This window comes from Halichoerus grypus, chromosome 5 (genome assembly GCF_964656455.1).
Source record: "Halichoerus grypus chromosome 5, mHalGry1.hap1.1, whole genome shotgun sequence".
Taxonomy (NCBI): Eukaryota; Metazoa; Chordata; class Mammalia; order Carnivora; family Phocidae; genus Halichoerus; species Halichoerus grypus.
In genome coordinates, this window is record NC_135716.1 from 109,555,560 (window position 1) to 109,574,160 (window position 18,601).

The 18,601-nt window shown below is 44.4% G+C and overlaps 1 protein-coding gene across 2 annotated transcripts in view; it reads right to left on the bottom strand.

Annotated features, from left to right (window-relative positions):
* Positions 1 to 18,601, bottom strand: part of SLC44A3 (solute carrier family 44 member 3) — a 98,744-nt gene that overhangs the window by 28,670 nt on the left and 51,473 nt on the right. For both annotated transcript variants that reach the window (XM_036122686.2, XM_036122685.2), the window contains exons 11-12: positions 10,995 to 11,151; positions 8,280 to 8,363 (exon numbers count right to left, since the gene is read on the bottom strand). In XM_036122686.2, coding sequence (XP_035978579.1) covers positions 8,280 to 8,363; positions 10,995 to 11,151 — 241 coding nt within the window. The remainder of the gene's footprint in view (positions 1 to 8,279; positions 8,364 to 10,994; positions 11,152 to 18,601) is intronic.

Genomic DNA, 18,601 nt, shown 5'->3' on the forward strand with positions numbered 1-18,601 from the left:
GTACATACCTCCACATGCCAGGCACAACACTAAGAGCTCTGCAAACATTATCTATTTAATTACCTATAATAATCCTGGGGGATGAGCATTGTTGTACCAAACTTGTCTAGCTACATGGTAGACTTCCAATATTTGGTGAATGAATGAATGAATAAACGAAAGCAACTAAACCCTCTCCTTCCCCTCCCAAAAGAAACTAACACTTATGGAGCATGTACTGAGCCAAACAGCATCCTATAATATATGTATGAGCTTAGCTGACCCTCTCACTGGCTCTGAGGTAGGCTTAGGAATTTTGCTTTACATATGGGGTTTGTCCAATGTCACACAATAAGCGGAGGAGTTATAATTCGAGCCCAGACCCGTCTGCCTTCTTCCCACTTTATCAAACTGCTAGGAAATGGGTATATGGTCCAGATCCAAGGAGGGGGGGAAAGGGGAGGAAAGGGGAGTTCTCATAAGATGTGGATAAATGTTGGGCCGCCTGGGTGACTCAGTTGGTTAAGCGACCAACTCTTGATTTTGGCTCAGGTCATGATCTCAGAATCCTGGGATTGAGACCTGCATCAGGTTCCCCGCTGAACGGGGACTCTGCTTGTCTCCCTCTCCCTCTGCTCACAAACACACACTCTCTCTCTAAAATAAATTAATAAATCTTAAAAAAAAAAAAAAAGATGTGGGTAAATGTCTTCTAGAAAAAAGGGAGAGCTAAAGTGTAAGGAGAAGAGAAAAGGCTTAGAGAAGGAAGCTGGGGACTTGAACCATTAATCACTAGGCAGTAAGCTTACAGGAGAGACCCCAGAGGCAAGTCTATGCTGTTGGCTGGGCCTGGGACAGGGTGAGCTGGTCTGTCCGTTTCAGGAATGAACCATTAATAAGCGGTTCCTATATTGCATTTTCTGACATGTTGCTTAGGTACTCAAGGTGATTTTTTAAAAATGTTTTAACACATTTAAAAAAATTTTTTTTATTTTTAAAAGATTTTTATTTATTTACTTATTTATTTACTTATTTGAGAGAGAGAGAGAGAGAGAATGTATGTGTGAACAGGGCCAGGGGCAGAGAGGGAGAGAGACAAGCAGACTTCGTGCTGAGCACAGAGCCCGACACGGGACTCAATTCTAGGGCCCTGAGATCAAGACCTGAGCCCAAACCAAGAGTTGGACACGCAACCGATAGAGCCACCCAGGCGCCCCTTAACACTTTTTTTTTTAAAGATTTTTGTTTGTTTATTTGACTGAGAGAGAGAGAGAGAGAGAGAGAACACAAGCAGGGGGAGCGGCAGGCAGAGGTAGAGGGAGAAGCAGGCTCCCCACTGAGCAGGGAGCCCGATTCGGGGCTCGATTCCAGGACCCCGGGACCATGACCTGAGCCGAAGGTAAACACTTAACCAGCTGAGCCACGCAGGCGCCCCTTAACACATTTTTTAAAGACTTTACTTTTAAGTAATCTCTACACCCAACATGGGGCTCAGACTCACAACCCCGAGATCAAGAGTCACATGCTCCTCCAACTGAGCCAGCCAGGCCCCCCTCAAGGTTTAGTCTTTATCTGCTTGACTCTGAGGTCTCTCGGTTGCTCAGAACTTGGACAAGGAAGAAGGAATGATTTATTAGGTCTCCAAAAACTTCAACACTCCACTCTATCACTTTCCTTCTGTTCCAGAGCAGGCTGCTACTTAACTTCTCTGAACCTAAGTATAAAAAAAAAAAAAAGGAAAAAGGACACTAATTATAGCGTCCTCACAGGAGTATTGGTGAGTCTGGAGATGGTTAATACGTGTAGCTAGCACAGCGCCTCGCACACACAAGCGTCCAGTAAGCAGGGGTACTCTTGTCTTCAGGAGTTACACACCATGGAGAGTCAAAGTCATGAATGCCTGACACTTGGTTGCCTCTCAGGAGGGTTTTCTGATTAGCTGAGGGCCACGTGCACAACTGACCCTCCCTTCCCCATGGTGATGCAGTCATTCCCTCCCACAGATATTAACTGCCTCTCTGAGAAGGCAGAAGAATTTCAAGTCAGGAAGGACCTCAGAGTCCAACCCAAGGCGGCAGCTGTTCACTGGGCCTTACCCCCAAAGGAGGAGAAGCCGCTAAGGCGCACTTGGGGAAGAGGGCTTGGGGGCCTCACCCTCCTAGGCCCTGACCCTTGCAACACACCCACAGCAGGTGGGAGCTGGGCTCCAGAGAGGCTGCTCCCAAGAAAGCACATAAAGCCATGGCCCTAAGCACAGCAGGCTCAGAGCCAGGCACCAGGAAACACGAGGATACAGTCAGTTTTCCCCCAGACAGTCTGGGGCCCCTGACGAGTAGGTGTCTCAATTCCTTTCTATCTAAAGCCAGGGTAGTAGCATCTGCCACCAAACAGCTGGGCTGTGAGGATTAGATCGTCTATAAATGGGCCTTAATGCAAACTATCATATTGACACACATGTTAGCTTCTTCCTGAAACATGCACACTTGGGGGCACCTCTCCAGGGCCCTCACCATCAGCTGGCCACCCCCAGAATAGCTGGGGAGTGGCAGGACCCAGAGCCACCGCCGTCATGAGAGACTGTGAGGAGGCCATTACGGCAACGTCAGCTACTGAGAGCACTGTGTCCTTTTAGGAGACTTCCCCTCATTTTCATAATCTAGTGAGAGAAGTTGCACAATATTCATTCCTTTTTTTTTTCTTCCTGATTTGTACATGCTGCCCTGGGGAGAGAAGAGAAGTCACTGGAGCTCTGCCAGTTGGCTTGGGATGAACCAAAACCAGACATAGAGAGGTCACCGAGTGCCTTTGCTATTGATGAGATGATGAGAAAGAGGATCATTGAAACCAAGCTAACTGCAAGGAAAGCCGGCAGTGGGGAGAGAAGGCTTTGAGATATTACAAAATCGAGCCTGCCACAAAGGCTTGGAAGACAGAGACCAACATTATGTGCGCTGAAAAAAAGGGACTGGCAGGCGGTGTGGGTGATGGGGGTGGGTTATGAAGTAGGGAGGGGAGGGATGGTTGTGTTTTCCAGGCATCAGCGAGTTTTTCTCTGCCTTGGACTGGACAAGATCATCTGGGGCCTTTCTGAGCAGTATATCTGTTAGGAAGACAGGAAGCTACGGCCATTTCTGATCAACTTTGTTTCTCACACCCAACAGATGCCAAAGGACCGCAGGCTGGTAGCTTTATGGCCTGCATGAAGGCAGACATGAGTCGTCTTGTCTTCTCCTCCAGTGGCTGAGCAGGGCATGGGGAAGAGATGCCCACGGTGGAGGAGGGAAGCAGCTACATGGTCCGTGCACACACAGAACTCAGGGGCTGGAGATCTGGGCAACATAAGCCATCGCTCGCAGCTCTTTGTGATCCCAGGGCAAGTCCTCAGCATGGATAAGAAGTACGGTGTGAAAAAAGCCAGAAAAACACGCAGTTCACACTCTCCCCACTCTGGCCTCGGCGGGGCCCACCCCTCAGCTGGGCACCACAGGGGTCTGAAAGCCGCATTCTCATTCTGCAGGAGCCCAGTAAGGTGGAGGGATTCTCCGCAGTGCCAGGAAGTAGGCAGGAGCCAGCTAGGGCTGCATCTGACTGACTAGGGCCGGCTTTACCGAGGAACTCCTCCCAGGAGGCTGGAGCGCAAACAGTCATTCTCAACGCGTTTGCCCTCAGCCCATAGCTCTCTTCCCACGCCCATCCCCACTTCTGCCGCAAGAACAAAGGATTGGAGAGGAATGAGATGCTCAACAGGATTAAAAAGACAAGGAATTAAACAAGAGCCAAATAGTCAACAGAAGTAAAACGTTAATTAGGACAAGAATAACTGCAATTGAACAACAGAGCCAACCTGAAGCAATGCTGGTGGTACGCCCACAGCAAAGTGTCCTTTCCCCAGTTTGCTAAGCCCAACTCTGTGCACATTCACAAGCTTTGCAGCGTTGCCAGGCATAGTCGTGGTGGCCTGACGTCTTGACAGAGTAATGAATTTGAGTCCTCAGGAAACCAAGTAAAACACCACTTTTAGTTCATAAATAGCACATTTTAGTAAGCTTTACTAACACACTATGTACTTTACTGATTAGTTAATAGCTCTTGCTTATAGGCGAAAATGAAAACCCAGGCAATTTTGCCATTTGCCTATGAGAATTGAAGAAAGAACATTCTGGAACGTTCAGATCAGTTGGGAGCCATCAGGAAGAGTCTTGTGGCCTACCAGTGGGTTTCAAACTTAGAGGAACACTGATCTAAAACTAACATCAGAGTTAGGATAGACATCTGTGTCATCAATGGACAAGAGATGTGCGCTTCGGGAGACATTTCCATGAGGAACTGTGTGGGGACACCCTAAGAAATAAGAGGTGTGTCGTTCCTGCCATTGCGCTAGCCTGCAGAGCCCCACAGGGGAACTTCTCAGTCAGGCTCCTGGGACGTGCTGGGCGGGAGGGGGAGGCTACGGGATCTTTCTGACTGAAAAGCTCTGAGAACAGTCAGCCCAGCCTCCCAGAAGCTTTGACACTGACTTGCCTGAGGGGAGAAGGTGGGCCCTGACCCCCTGACAAGACTTTTCTGGATCTATCATTGCATGATTCATCCTCCACCCTTTTCAATGCCCCTACACCTTTCCTGTCCTCCTCCACAAAAATCTGCCCCGTAAAAGCGTGTGCTCAACTGTGACCCATCTGCCGGGCCTGGCCCCTGTGGGAGATCTACCACAGAGAGTACTTATGCCTCCCTCTCCCCTAGTTTAACGACCGCATACTTGTGAAGGGCTTGGGTCCCGGAGGCGAAATCCATATGGATTCAAATCCTAGTTCTGCTACTAGCTATGTGCTCTCTCAAGCCTCATCTATAAATCGGAGATACGATCTCATAGGGCTGTGGGGAAAACGAACAACTGATACGAAGGCAGGGAAAGTGCTCAGCATACAGCTGACCACACAGTGAGTGCTAGAAAGCCCAGGGCTCCCGCTGTCCTTATCAGCTGGTGACCTCCAGCGGGTGCTCTCTGCTCCAGGACAAATGCAAGGTCTTCCATGAACCCTCTCCTCATCACCAAGATTCCCCTTTCCGAACTTCCGTGTTCCCCGTTCCAGCACCCAGACGTGCACCTCTCCGCACTGTTACAGAAATGTCTCCCACAGATGCCTCCTACTGTTCCCCCATTTCGCGGGCTAGCTTGTCAGCTCGCTGTGTATTGGCTCTGTGACCACAGTCCCCTTCCCCTCGATGCCCGGGTTCAGATGGTTCGAATACAGTATAAACAAGCACATAGGTGTTGGATAAATAAATGTGGGAGGTGTACCCGGGTCATTTTTTCAGGTATACGCATATTTGGTCTGCATGGTGGACAGACAAGTAATGAGACATAATGCGCGGGGCTTGGTCTCCCAGTCTCCAAGTGAGTTACTGCGCGGCCTTAGGCGGGGTGTCTATAAAATGCAGCAGTACCACCTGCCTGCCCCCCCGGGGCCAGGGCAGATGCGCCGGGCTTTTAAGCAGTGGTGGTGAAGCACAACCAGCTCCTTGATGTTAAGAAAAGAAGAGCATCTGGGTTCTGATGGTTAACAAATGGGTCTCATTCTCTTTTAGCAGTTCTCAGCTCCGATTGCACCAAACAAGGCCAATAAAATAGGCCTCAGTGCTTTTAGATCAGATTTCCAGAGAAATCTCCCCCCCCAGTAACTCATGACTGTGCCAGGAGATTTTTCAAAAGGCTAATCTAAATTCCTTCTCACTTTAGGCTCCCTTCCCTTTGTCTTCTGCCGAATCAGATCAACAACAGCTCTGACCACCATGATATGGTGATTATCTTTATTCTTAAAATCTTTATTTCACTGTTTTCCAGTAATTGATCTAGACTAGAGGGGACTGTTTCTGCCCTATCAGTATTCCCATCATTTTTTTTCTCTTCCTTCTCCGTGCTTCCCCCTCTTTCTCCCTCTCCTAACCCTCGGGCCTCCCAGCAGTGCCCGTGTTCGCCCGCACGGCCTGGTCCTGTGGGAGCCACCCCAGGTGAAAGACCTCTGGCGGCTGGTTTAGGCCGAGGCCTACGGCACCAGCCCCGTGATCGGAATTTGAAGGACCTAGGCTGACGCACCGTGAGCTGCATCCAGCTAGCTGAGCCTTTTTGTGAGTCAGGGACGGTCACTCTCCCTGTACTTCTGGTATAGAGTCCTTCGCCTTTATAATGCTAATTAAGGTGCGGCTAATACCAATGCTACTTAGAATCTCTGAAACTGAACTCCCAAGGGAAAGGGGAGTGGGTTCATACGAGGTGGTGAAATTTCAGAGTGCAGAAAACATGTCCCTTAGGATAACAAGGCAGAGGAAAGAAGCATAAACATGGACAGTGGCTAACAAATATGGTTTGGCAGCCCAGCCCTGTCTTCAAATGAAACCTGTGGTGGAATCCCACTCCCAACTCCGATTGGAGTGGCGCTGCTCTGTGTCGAAGGCAGGGTGAGGTGGTGGAGGCACGGGGCCAGAGCCCACACTTCTGCCTCCTCACCCCTGCTCTCCTCTCCTGACAGGGTGGTTCCCGCAGCATCCACAGGGAGCCCCCACGCTTCCATGAGTGAAGGAGCGACAGAGACAGCAAGCGGGGATGGCAAACCAACTTTAGGGCCCTGGGACCGTGTGCCCAACACACCTGCATAAAGACGGTCCCATTGCTTTTGTCTTTTTAGTTTATCTATGTTTCTTGGCCTTGATTTTCATGGATATATATATTTTATCATAGTATATTTTTGTAATGCATCTCAAAATCTTTGCAGAATAAGTTGGTGTCTGGATATGTGCACACAGTGCTAGGAAGAGAGAAGCTGGATATCACATCCGTGACAAGACATTCATAAGGTCTGGCTTCACTTGCTATACGACTCACCACTCTGAAAGATGCTATAGTATTTTTTAAAAATTTTATTTATTTATTTGAGAGAGAGAGAGCAAGAGAGCACAAGCAGGGGGAGCAGCAGAGAGGGAGAAGCAGGCTCCCCACTGAGCAGGGAGCCCGATGCGGGGCTCGATCCCAGGACCCTGGGATCATGACCTGAGCCGAAGGCAGACGCTTAACCACCTGAGCCTCCCAGGCACCCTAGGTACTATGGTATTTTACTGTGCTTTATACACGATGGCTTAAAGCAAACCGAATGAAAACTAAATACACTCTAAAATGAACTCCAAGATTCTTAAGAGCCTCAAAAGTAGAGCTTTACACTCTAAGACTACATTTTCCCCTGAACAATGAAAGGTATTCTTAATACCACTTATAATAAGATGTTAAACATGGATGGCCTAATTAGTCCCTTTACTTTTGCTTGTATATTTATTAGGAAGAGGGGCAATAATAAGAAATACTTTGCTGGGCGCCTGGGTGGCTCAGATGGTTAAGCGTCTGCCTTCGGCTGGGTCATGATCCTGGCTCCGCAGGAAGCCTGCTTCTCCCTCTCCCACTCCCCCTGCTTGTGTTCCGTCTCTCGCTGTGTCTCTTTCTGTCAAATAAATAAATAAAATCTTAAAAAAAAAAAAAAGAAAAATACTGCTTTGTGTAAGTTTGACTAAGGGCTATTAATTTCCTAAATTATCTACAGAAAAATGTAACATATATTTAAATGTCCATCAATTTGAAAGACGCGAGAAAAAAATCTGAAATTCAAACAATTGCAGTATATAATTTTTTTTCTGATTTTTAAAGGAATATTTATAGCTTGAAAGGGAAGAGCTGGTGAAATATATAAAAATCAGAGAGGCAATTCTTTTTGTATTTCAGGAAAATTATAGTTCTTGAAGAAGACATTGACAATTAGCTCTCAGTTGACACATACTCATTATGCTGGAATTTCTAGACTCCTCCCCTTTTTACTTCTGAGAAGGGAAACACATTTCTTTCAGAATTGGACGAATGGCTTTGATGACCTATATAATCTACAGCCCAGAAGCCAGATCCATCAGACAGCCTGCTTTCCTCTGATCAAAGCTAAGAATAACTTTCACATTTTTAAGCTGTTGGAAAAAAAAAATCAAAAGAAGAAGAACATTTCTTGACAGGTGAACATTACATGAAATTCCCATTTCGGTGTCCATAAATAAAGGTTTTTGGAATGCAGTCATGCCCCTTCATTTGCATTTTGTCTGTGGCTGCCTTCCTACTAGGATGGCAGAGCTGAGACTGAATGGCCCCAATGCCTAAAATATTCATACAGTCTGGCCTTGCACAGAAAAATTTGCTGACCCCTGACCTAAGAGATGGAGCCCACTGGAGGGCCCCCTCTGTGTGTCCCTGGGGCACGCGGTAGGAGACGTACCTGGTTGAACTGGCGCAGCCATTTGTCAAGACACCAGAAACAGCAGAAGCAGCATCTGAACATGCACCTGGACCATGCGCCATGCTGCCGGGATCGGGGTCAGAACCAAAGGAACAGAGTCAGAAACACAGGAAAGAAGGAAGCAGGTAGACACATAGTACATTCCTAACTTGGAGATTCATGCACCTGGGGAAGCACGCGTGGGAGATGTCCTTCTATTCTGCAGGTGCTGCTACTACTACGAATTATTACCATTATTATGGTAATAACTCCCTGAGGAGTGAAGTTTCTCTCCTGTGGGCTTACCTTGTGATGATTGCTGTTGCCCTCAGCCAAAAGGGAAATGGGTTATAGTCCATATTTACTAGCAAAGGTAAACTAGGCTTTCTGGTTCTAGTTAAAAAAAAAAAATCTCTTTCCATCTTCCCCTAAGTGTCGTCAATGATAAAATTTGTTTTTTCAAACCAGTTTGTATTCTTGAAAAATCCACATCCCAAATCACAGTGAAACAAATAATGCATTGTAGGTACTAATTATGTGCCCATATAAAAAGAAGAATCAAGTTTAACTTTTTTTGCAAAAAAAAAAAAAATCCCATACTGAGATTTTCAGGGCTAAATTTCAAGGGACAAATCAGTCCTTTGAAATATAATTTGGACCTAGGCATAGCTCAAGAATGAATAATTTAATAAAACTCTTGGAGGAGGGGTGATTGGATGTGTCCTACGGACTGCCCAGAGGTTAAAAAAAAAAAATCCCTGTAAACAATCCTGAAATAGTCCTCTCTGAGGACCCCAGAAGTAACTCAGCCTTATATGGACATTTTCTTGTCCCACTGTTAACTCAATTGGATGAAACTTTATCTGGATACTTTTCAGCCTGGCTATGGTTGTGAATGAGCCATTTCACATAAGGAAAGATCACACGGTGGCAGTGTGAAGTGTTTAAGTTGTAGACACAGTATGGGGAAAACCGTGTCTTTTTAACTGAAGAAAGGACACATTTCTCCAGTAGTGAGATCATTAAAGGGGAGTCTGGCCCCTTGATCCTTCTGGGATCTCAGGAGTGATAAATAACCTTTTAGACTTCTGCCAGAGAGACCAACCCACTGACTTCTCTTTTAGATTTATGGAAGGCTGCTGGCCCAGAGTTCAAGGTGCCTAGCTCTCGGAAGGATGGCAAGGTCCCCTACTGCTCATTAATTTGTGATTATCTATTGCTAATGCATATAATGAATATATGTAAAATAGAAATCTGTTCTGATCTTCAAAAAAATCCTTCTTGAAATTGAAGGATCAATTGCAAAATGCAGGAGCCAGAGGAACTAGATTTGGCTTGGAATTGGGATGCCTCTTCAAGTCACCGAAATGCACGTATATTTTTATCGCTTGAAATTTAGCCCTGAAAATCTCACCATAGGATTTATTTCCAAAAAAGTCAAACTTGATTCTTTTTTAACGTGGACACGTAATTAGTATCTACAATGCAATCTTTCTATAGAAATAGAAGAAAATACTCTATGCTCAGGGGAACCGCTCAGCATGTATTTCATGATAAGGAAGCTAGATAATTTTATGTGAAATTCAATCCATTATTCCGAATTCATATACTAATCTTAAGTCTTGATTACAGACTTAAAAAATATCAAACAATTTAAAATATAGGAATAAATCCATGTGTAGAATTTCCCCAATTTACTAAGGACACAAGGTTGGAAACAGGTAAACTTGTGAAACTCTGATCAAGTCACAAGCACGGAGGTGGGGATGGGGGGAGGGATTAACATCGTGTGAGAACAGAAAAGTTGGGAAAAGTCCAACCTTCCCTTGTTTGGCAGGCCAGAAATACCATGAGAACAGCTGTTTTCCTGGTGTTCTGGTTTCCACTGGCATTCATAACCAAATGTGCATGGAAATAAAAACCAGGGAGGAGAAAAACCCCCAGGCACAAAAGCCCTACAGTTTTCTGTCTTTGAGCTGAGATTTAGGTCAGGTTATCCATTTCTCACTCTTAAGCACATTTTCTCTGGCTGTCTCTGTCTCTCTCTCACACACACACACACACACACACACCCTCTCTCACATACACACATGTGCATGCACGCGTGCACACACACACACACACACATTCTCTCTCACACTCACTTATTAAAACTCCCCCCCCCACACACACCAGTCACTTCCCATGGCACCCTCTAGGAAACAGAAAAGGAAGGAATATATTAGCATTAAAACAGAAACAAATATTATTCCTATCTTGTAGCATATTTTCTTACTTAAAAAAAAAATCTTGTAGTATATTTTCTTACTTAAAAAAAAAAGCAGGATAAATGTCTACAAAAACTTGTTAAAGGTTTTATCTGAAAAATTCCTTCCATTTGTTCAGCATTTAAATGAGAAGGAAAACCAGCTAACTTAGAACTACTCCCTCCCCACCCCACCTCCACCACCTTGTGGTCAAAAAAACAAACCCCAAAACCCCAAACAACAAAACAACAACAAAAAACCCAACAAACAAAACCATAAACAAAACAGGCTAGGGACAAAAAGGTTGCTGGGGTGGGGGTGGGGGGTGGGATCTGAAGAACACTGAGGCTTGGGAATGGCCAGTGTCACGGGTCCACACTCCTGTCCTGGGACCTGTGGCAGCTGTCCAGTCATTATCTTTTCTGCCCCTTCAACACCCTCTGCCATGTGCACTAAGGAGCTGCCTTACCTTCCCTTTTAGAGCGTTGGAAATGTACATGAGAATGGTTCTCGGAATCCTCATCACAGTGATTAAAAATGACCCTTTTATGGCTGTTCCTTGATGGTAGCAGAAAAGAATGGAGAGAGACCAAAGGATTGGGCGATCAGGAGGGTCATTTTTATTTCTGGGAATAGGGGGGAAAAAGATAGCATTTAAAAAACACCATTTAAAACTTCTCTCCGGTTCAAATCATCAACGGTGCTAACATTTATAAAGCAGCAATGCAATTTGGCAAAGCTTTTATACTCATTGGTAGCTAAGGTTAAATTATTTCTTGGACTAACTCCTTTCATGGCATTCAATGCTACAAACAAACAGAACGGAAAATTAAAAAAAACACTGAGGAATGAAAATAAACAAGCTTCCCTCTTTACCATGCCTCCCCCCTCCCCCAATCCTGTAAGTTTTCTCTTAATCTCATTTTTACTTTCAGAAGTTTAATTATATAATCATTTCCAAGGTCTACATTACATATGTAAATATTGCCAGCATTAGCTTGGTGATTAAAATCACCACCAAATCAGGTGACCAGGAAGGGCAGCCACAGGGACACCAGTGAGCTTCAGCTTGATTAAAGGGACAGAAAGTTCCAGCTTCTACACAGCTCAAGTCTCCTAAAATCCAGCTGATTTCTACTCTGCTGTTTAAAGGTCACTTCAGTGTGAATCATTTGTGGAACGTGTCATGACACAGCAACCAAGAACGGAAAAGCCAGTTTCACCAGCAGGGGGGAAACAAAAAGTAAAAAAGAACAGAATGGGCATGGCCTTCACCCTACCCCAAACCTGCAAGATAAAAGAGAGGCAGGGCTGGTGTCACCCCTCCCCTGACCGACTCAATTCCCGTTGGTGCCAGTTCTAGAAAATGAGGCCCTTTCCAAGAAGCCACCTCACTGATTCCAAGTGAGGCTTGCTTACTTCATAATGGATTATTCTACAACTCACTCAGGTTGCTAATAAGTCACTATGAATTAAGGTTTTGACAAGAGCCTAGGTTCTGAGGGAGAAAAAAGGAATGCGGCCAGAAAGGTCTCAAGAGTTGGCAAAGGGCTGTATTTTGCTGTTACTGAAATCATCGAGGAAGGAAAGGAGAACCCGAAAGTCCTATTGGGAGCGGAGTAACCATGATCCTGTCGCCCCACAAAAAGGGTGATGTGTGTTTCAATTCAGTATTATTGAAAATAGGAAATACCAGGGAAACTATTGCTGATATGAATTCATGTTGGTCTGATAAACTAGAAGAATAGTACCGGCCAGGAAAATCTGACATGGTTTTTCCCTTTTCTCAGCTTTTTTTTTTTAAAGGAAGGAAGAATGTTTACTTTTCCATTTAGGAGATTTATGTGCCTTAGAACTTATTACAGTGCTCGAGAGGATGCAGGGGAAAGAGGACAGCACCTGCTTCCCATCTGGTAGGGAAACAAGTGACTCACAGGCCACAGCGAAGGGGGCCCTGGAGTCCGGTCGTCCAGGTTTTGAAGTCTGGGCTTGCGCCTCATCTTTCTGAGAAGGTTTTGCTGGGAGGGGATTAACCCGTGACACATCCTGGCTGTGACTCCAGCCTCTCCCGGGCTTGGGTGGAAGAAGATGCATTAGTTCCAGGAGCTGGCTTCTCACGTGACGAGAGAGAAAGTTAAAAAGAAGGCCCTTCCAACTCAGGCCAGCTCGTGCAGTCAGGAGTCGTTCAATACCCACCCCAGCCCCCCACTAGAAACCACCCTACAGAAAAGGGGTAAATGAGTGGAGGGTCTTTGAGGGCTCCACCTTCTCTTCTCAGACCTTTCTCTGTGGTCAAAGGTAACATCGTCCTGCCCTGCCTCCCCTGCTGTGTTTGTGGCCACGACCTTCATCTCTGTCTCCTTCACGAGCAGCAGAACCCGCCCTCGGGAAGAGGACCTGATTATATCCGATGAAGCTTAAAATACTCCTCCTCACTGGATTTCATCGTCCTTTGAGAACCGGCTTGCGGGATGGCAATGCAGCGCCGGGCGTGCGGGGCACCCCAGTGAGGAGCTGAGGAAGCTGGGGCCTCCCATCAGGCCTGCCCTCTGTCCCTAGGGCTCACTGCATGTGCAGCACCTTCCACCCTGCTTCTGTGGGGGCGGCATAAGGAAGACCTGGATAGTGTGAGACAGCAGGTGACCCTAGCATGTGCTCCCCACAGCCTGGGCCCAGCTTCCCCCTCCTTTTAAACTTGCGGCTGTCCTGTGGGAGCCGGAGCCCCAGGACACCACAGCAACTCAAGGCGCTCAACAGAGGCTCTAACCGTCCCCTCCATCCGAGTCCTGTGGTGGCTTTGGGTCGTGGCACACTAGGGCTGTGCGGCGACCACTCGTCCTGCGGACAACACGGCATCAGGCAGAGCAAGCAACTTTAGGGTCCTAGAGGCAAGGGTCACTCCAGTGAGATCTGGCCCAGTGCTGAGGACTCTTCAACAGTATTAGAAGTAACCGTGTGCCGAGGCTCCTGGACAAGGACCAACCTGAACGGGAGGGATGGTGTCCAGTGTAAATCCGGTCCCCAGCAAAGGGGCGCTGTGTGGTCCCTGAAGAGACTATCCTTTCCTGAGGTTTCTTCCAGCAACATCACAGTACGGTCCATCCTTCCAATCCTCCAGGAAAAGGAGATTGTCTTTATTATGAAGAACAGGATTCTGTAGCTGTCCTCAGCGACTCTCATTAGGGTTACGAAATCCATCAGTCTCCTGCCTAAATCCCAAAAGCTCGGCGGTTCACCCATCTCCCTCACTGCCTTCTCAGCCAATCAAGAGCTGCTGGAAACCATCTTTGGAATATTTGAAAGCGATGATGAAGTCATGCCTCAAGCGCCCCTTCTCCAAGTTGAACGGTTCTAGTTCCTTCCTATCACCATCCCCAGCCACATCTTTATGGCTCTCTGTTGACCCCTCTTCAAGCGAATGGTTGTAAAAGAGAAATTTTACAGGTCGCCGTATCCTGGCACTTGATGGTCTCTGCATGAGCTCTTCAGCCCTCGTGATGCTTACGTGAATGACAAAGATGAACGCACGCTGGTGAATCCTCCGCCTGAGTGCAGGCCAGAACATGAGATATTGTCAACCTTGGGACGAGGGAAAATCTTAAGGTTTCAAAATTCAGCACCATGTAAAAAAGAAAGTGGAACTCCTTAATAAAGAAATAGTGCTCTAAGTTAGTCGACATGCATTTTATTTTTACCAAAGGAATATGTAAATATCTTAAGTCAAATAGCACGAGGCTAACCAGGAAAGGTAGCAGTTGGCTTTCCCCACTGCTCATTTTCTTTCCCTAGAGGTATGTTAGCTATTTCTTCTGTAACTCACCCCACACTTCCAAATTACCTGTTCTTTCTGCCATGTGTTTTTTTCAGCCTCTGATATTGTCTACTGGCTTCTCACTTTTTTTTTTTTTTAGAGGTGGGGGGCAGGGCAGAATGAGAGGGAGAGAGAGAGCCCCAAGCAGGCGCCTCAAGCATCGTGGAGCCCGACGTGGGGCCACCGCTCACGACCCTGAGATCATGACCTGAGCCAAAACCAAGAGTCAGACGCTCAACTGACTGAGCCATTCACCCAGGCGCCCCTGACTTCTCATTTGAAACATGTCTGTCCATTGTTTGTCTTATACAACCTAAACATTTTCCCATTCTCTCCTTCTTCTCAATATAATTATATTGAACTTTTTAGAGTTTTTTCCCAGTTTTATTGAGATATAATTGACATAAGAAATTGTGTAAGTTTAAGGTGTACGATGTGTTGATCTGATACTTACATATTGCAAATGATGACCACCACAGTGGTAGCTAACGATGTTATATAATTACATTTCTTTATTGTGGTAAGAGCATTTAAGTTCTACTCTCTCAGCAATTGTCAAGTATATGATACAGTCTTATTAACCATAATCACCATGCTGGACATTAGATCCCTAGAACTCATTCATCCTAACTTGAAGCTCGTGCCCTTTAACCAACATCTGCCCATTTCCCCCAGCTGCGTCCTCAAGTCCTGGTAGTCACCACTCTACTGTTGCTAAGTTTCTATTGTTTTGGCTTTTTTACAGTTTGCATATAAGTGAGATCATACAGTATTTATCTTTCTCTGACTTATTTCACTTAGCAACAATGCCCTCAAGGTCCATCTACATTTTCCTCTTTCTCATGGCTGACAAAAATTCCATTGTGTGTGTGTGTGTGTGTGTGTGTGTACCACATCTTCTTTATTTAGTCATCTGTTGATATTTGAGTAACATTTGGGTTGTTTCTATAGCTTAGCATTGTGAATAATGTTGCAATAAACATGGAAGTGCAAATATCTCTTTGAGATCCTATTTTCATTTCCTTTGGATATATACCTAGAAGTGGGATTGCTCGGTCATAGGGTAGTTCTATTTTTAATTTTTTGAGGAAGCTCCATACTGTTTTCCATAGTGGCTGCAACAGTTTGCATTCCCACCTACAGTGCACAGGGGTTCCCTTTTCTCCATATCCTTGCCAAAACTTGTTATCTCTTGTCTTTTGATGACATCCATTCTAACAGGTGTGAGATGGTATCTCCTTGTGGTTTTGATTTGCACTTCCCTGATGATGAGTGATGTTGAATACCTTTTCATGTACCTGTTGGTCATTTGTATGTCTTCTTTGGAAAGATATCCATTTAGTTCCTCTGCCTGTGTTTTAACTGGATTTTTTCTTAAGAGGTGACCTTTATTTTATTTATGTATTTATGTATTTATTTATTAAATCTGTGCATTTCTTTTTTTAAAAAAAGATTTTATTTATTTTAGGGAGAGAGAAAGTGTGCTCATGCAAGTGGGGGAAGGGACAAAGGGAGAGAGGGAGAGGCAGAAAATCTCAAGCAGACTCCATGCTGAGTAAGGAGCCTGACCCTGGACTCCACATCAGCCTGAGATTGTGACCTGAGCTGAAACCAAGAGTCAGACACTTAACTGACTGTGCCGCCTAGGCACCCCTTTATTTATTTTCTTTTTTAAAGATTTTATTTATTTGTTTGAGAAAGAGAGAGAAAGGGAAAGGGAGAGAGAGCGAGAGAGAGAGAGAGTGAGCCTGAGTGGGGTTAGGGCCAGAGGAAGAGGCAGACTCCCCACTGAGCAGGGAGCCCGATGTGGGACTCAGCCCCAGGACCCTGAGATCATGACCTGAGCCGAAGTCAGATGCTTAACTGACTGAGCCACCCAGGTGCCCCTATTTATTTATTTTTTTAGAGGGAGAGAAAAAGACAGCATGCATGAGTGAGATATGGGGGGAAGGGGCAGTAGGAGAGGTTGAGAAAGAGAATCTTAAGCAGGCTCCACAAGTGTGGAGCCCGATGTTGGGCTTGATCTCATGACCCTGGGATCATGACCTAAGCCAAAATCAAGAGTCATACACTTAACCAACTGAGCCACCCAACTGGATTATATGAGTTCTTTATATATTTTGGATATTAACTTCTTATGATATATATAATGTGCAAATATTTTTTTCCATTTCATAGGTTGCCTTTCATTTTGTTGTTTTTTACTGTGCAGAGGAGCTGAACAATCTATATCTTGAAAACTACAAGACTTTGATGAAAGAAACCGAAGAAGACACAAACAAATAGAAAGATATTTCGTGTTCAAGGATCGGAAGAACTCATATTGTCAAAATATCCATACTATCCAAAGCCATATATAGATTCAATGCATTGCCTGTCAAAATTCCAATGACATTTTTCACAGAAAAAGAAAAGGCAGTTCTAAAAGTTGTGTGGTATTACAAAAGATCCTAAATAGCCAAAGCAGTCATGAGAAAGAAGAACAAACCTGGAGGCATCACACTAATTTCAAAGTATGCTACAAAGCTATAGTAATCAAAACAGTGTGGCACTGGCATAAAAATGACACATAGATCAGTGGAACAGAATCAAGGGCCCAGAAAGGGAAAGGGATAGTCCCTTTAATAAATGGTGTTGGGAAAACTGGATAACTACATACAGAAGAATGAAATTACACCCCTATCTTACACTACTCACAAAAATTAATTTGAAATAGTTTAAAGACTTTACCATAGGAACCAAAACCATAAAACTAAAGACAACATAGGGAAAAAGCTCCTTGACATTGGCCTTGGCAATAATTTTTTGAATATGACACAAAAGCACAGCCACAAAAGCAAAAATTAATAAGTGAGACTACATCAAACTAAAAAGCTCTGCACAGTAAAAAAAAAACAACAAAATGAAAGGCAACCTATGAAATGGAAAAATTTATTCCTAAGTATTTTATTGATTCTTGAGGCTATTGTGAATGGGATGGTTTTATTTTTCAGATATTTTGTTGTTACAGAAATGCAACTGTTTTCGGTATGTTGATTTTGTATCCTGCAACTTTACTGAATCCATTGATTAGTTCTAACAGTTTTCAGTGGAGTTTTTAGGCTTTTTCTATATATAAGATCATATCATCTACAAACAAAGACAATTTTACTTCTTCCTCTCTGGATACCTTTTATTTCTTTTTCTTGCTCTGGCTAGACTTCCAGTACTACATTGAATAGGAGTGATGAGAGCAGGCACTCTTGTCTTGCTCTTGATCTTAGAGGAAAAACTTTCAACCTTTTACCATTGCGTATGTTTTAATCAATGTTTAGTGTTTACATTATCTGTACATAAATAACATTCACAACTGATCTAAGTAGTGTATTCTTTTTTAAAAATTATGTATTCATTTATTTTTGTTGAAGTATAAACCAAGTAGTGTATTCTGATTATAGTTTCTTTCCTATACAACTTTTGGTTTTCCTGAAGTTAATAATTGTTTCACATTTTTTATTTGCTTGGTTTCCCATGGGCTTTACCAAATGCTTCACCAAAGTGTAAATCTTTTCTCTACTTGTTCAAACACATCTGGTATTCTCTTAGTTTCCTTTTTTTTTTTTCCCCTTGGACACATGCCTCTGGGAGCCCACTGCTCTCCTGCTTCTCTTTGGACTGGATATTTTTCATACCTCCTTCATAGCTACCCTTCTGGGAATTCCCTATTCTTTACTGTGTTGGAGCCCATTTCCTGAAACTCCTATTTTCCTCCCTGGCTTACTCATTCATTTCAGAGGAGAACACCCTTCCTAGGAAAGGAGATGGGGAGCAAAATCTCTTGGGATGTTCCATTCCTGAACATGACTTTATTTTCCTTTACCCTTGACTGACAGCATGAATAGGTATAGATTTCTAGTTTTGAAAATAATCTCTCGTTAGAATTTTGACAAGTTTGCTTCATTGTCTTCCTGGTTCAGAGTTGCTATTGAACATCAGACCCCACTCTACTTCTTGATCCTTTGCCTGTGATTTTTCCTTTAGAAGCTTCTGGGATCTTCCCTTTACTCATGTCCTCTAACTCTGGGAAATTTTCTTTGATAACTTCCTCCTTTCTCTTTCCTTTGTTCTCTATTTCTGGAACTTGTATTAGTCAGATGTTGAGTCTCCAAAATGTATCCTCTAACTTTTTATCCTTCCTTTATTTTCCATCTTTCTGTCTTTTTGCTCTGTCTTCTGGAACAATTCTTTAATTTTATATTTTAATCCTCCAGGAGAAAAATTTCACT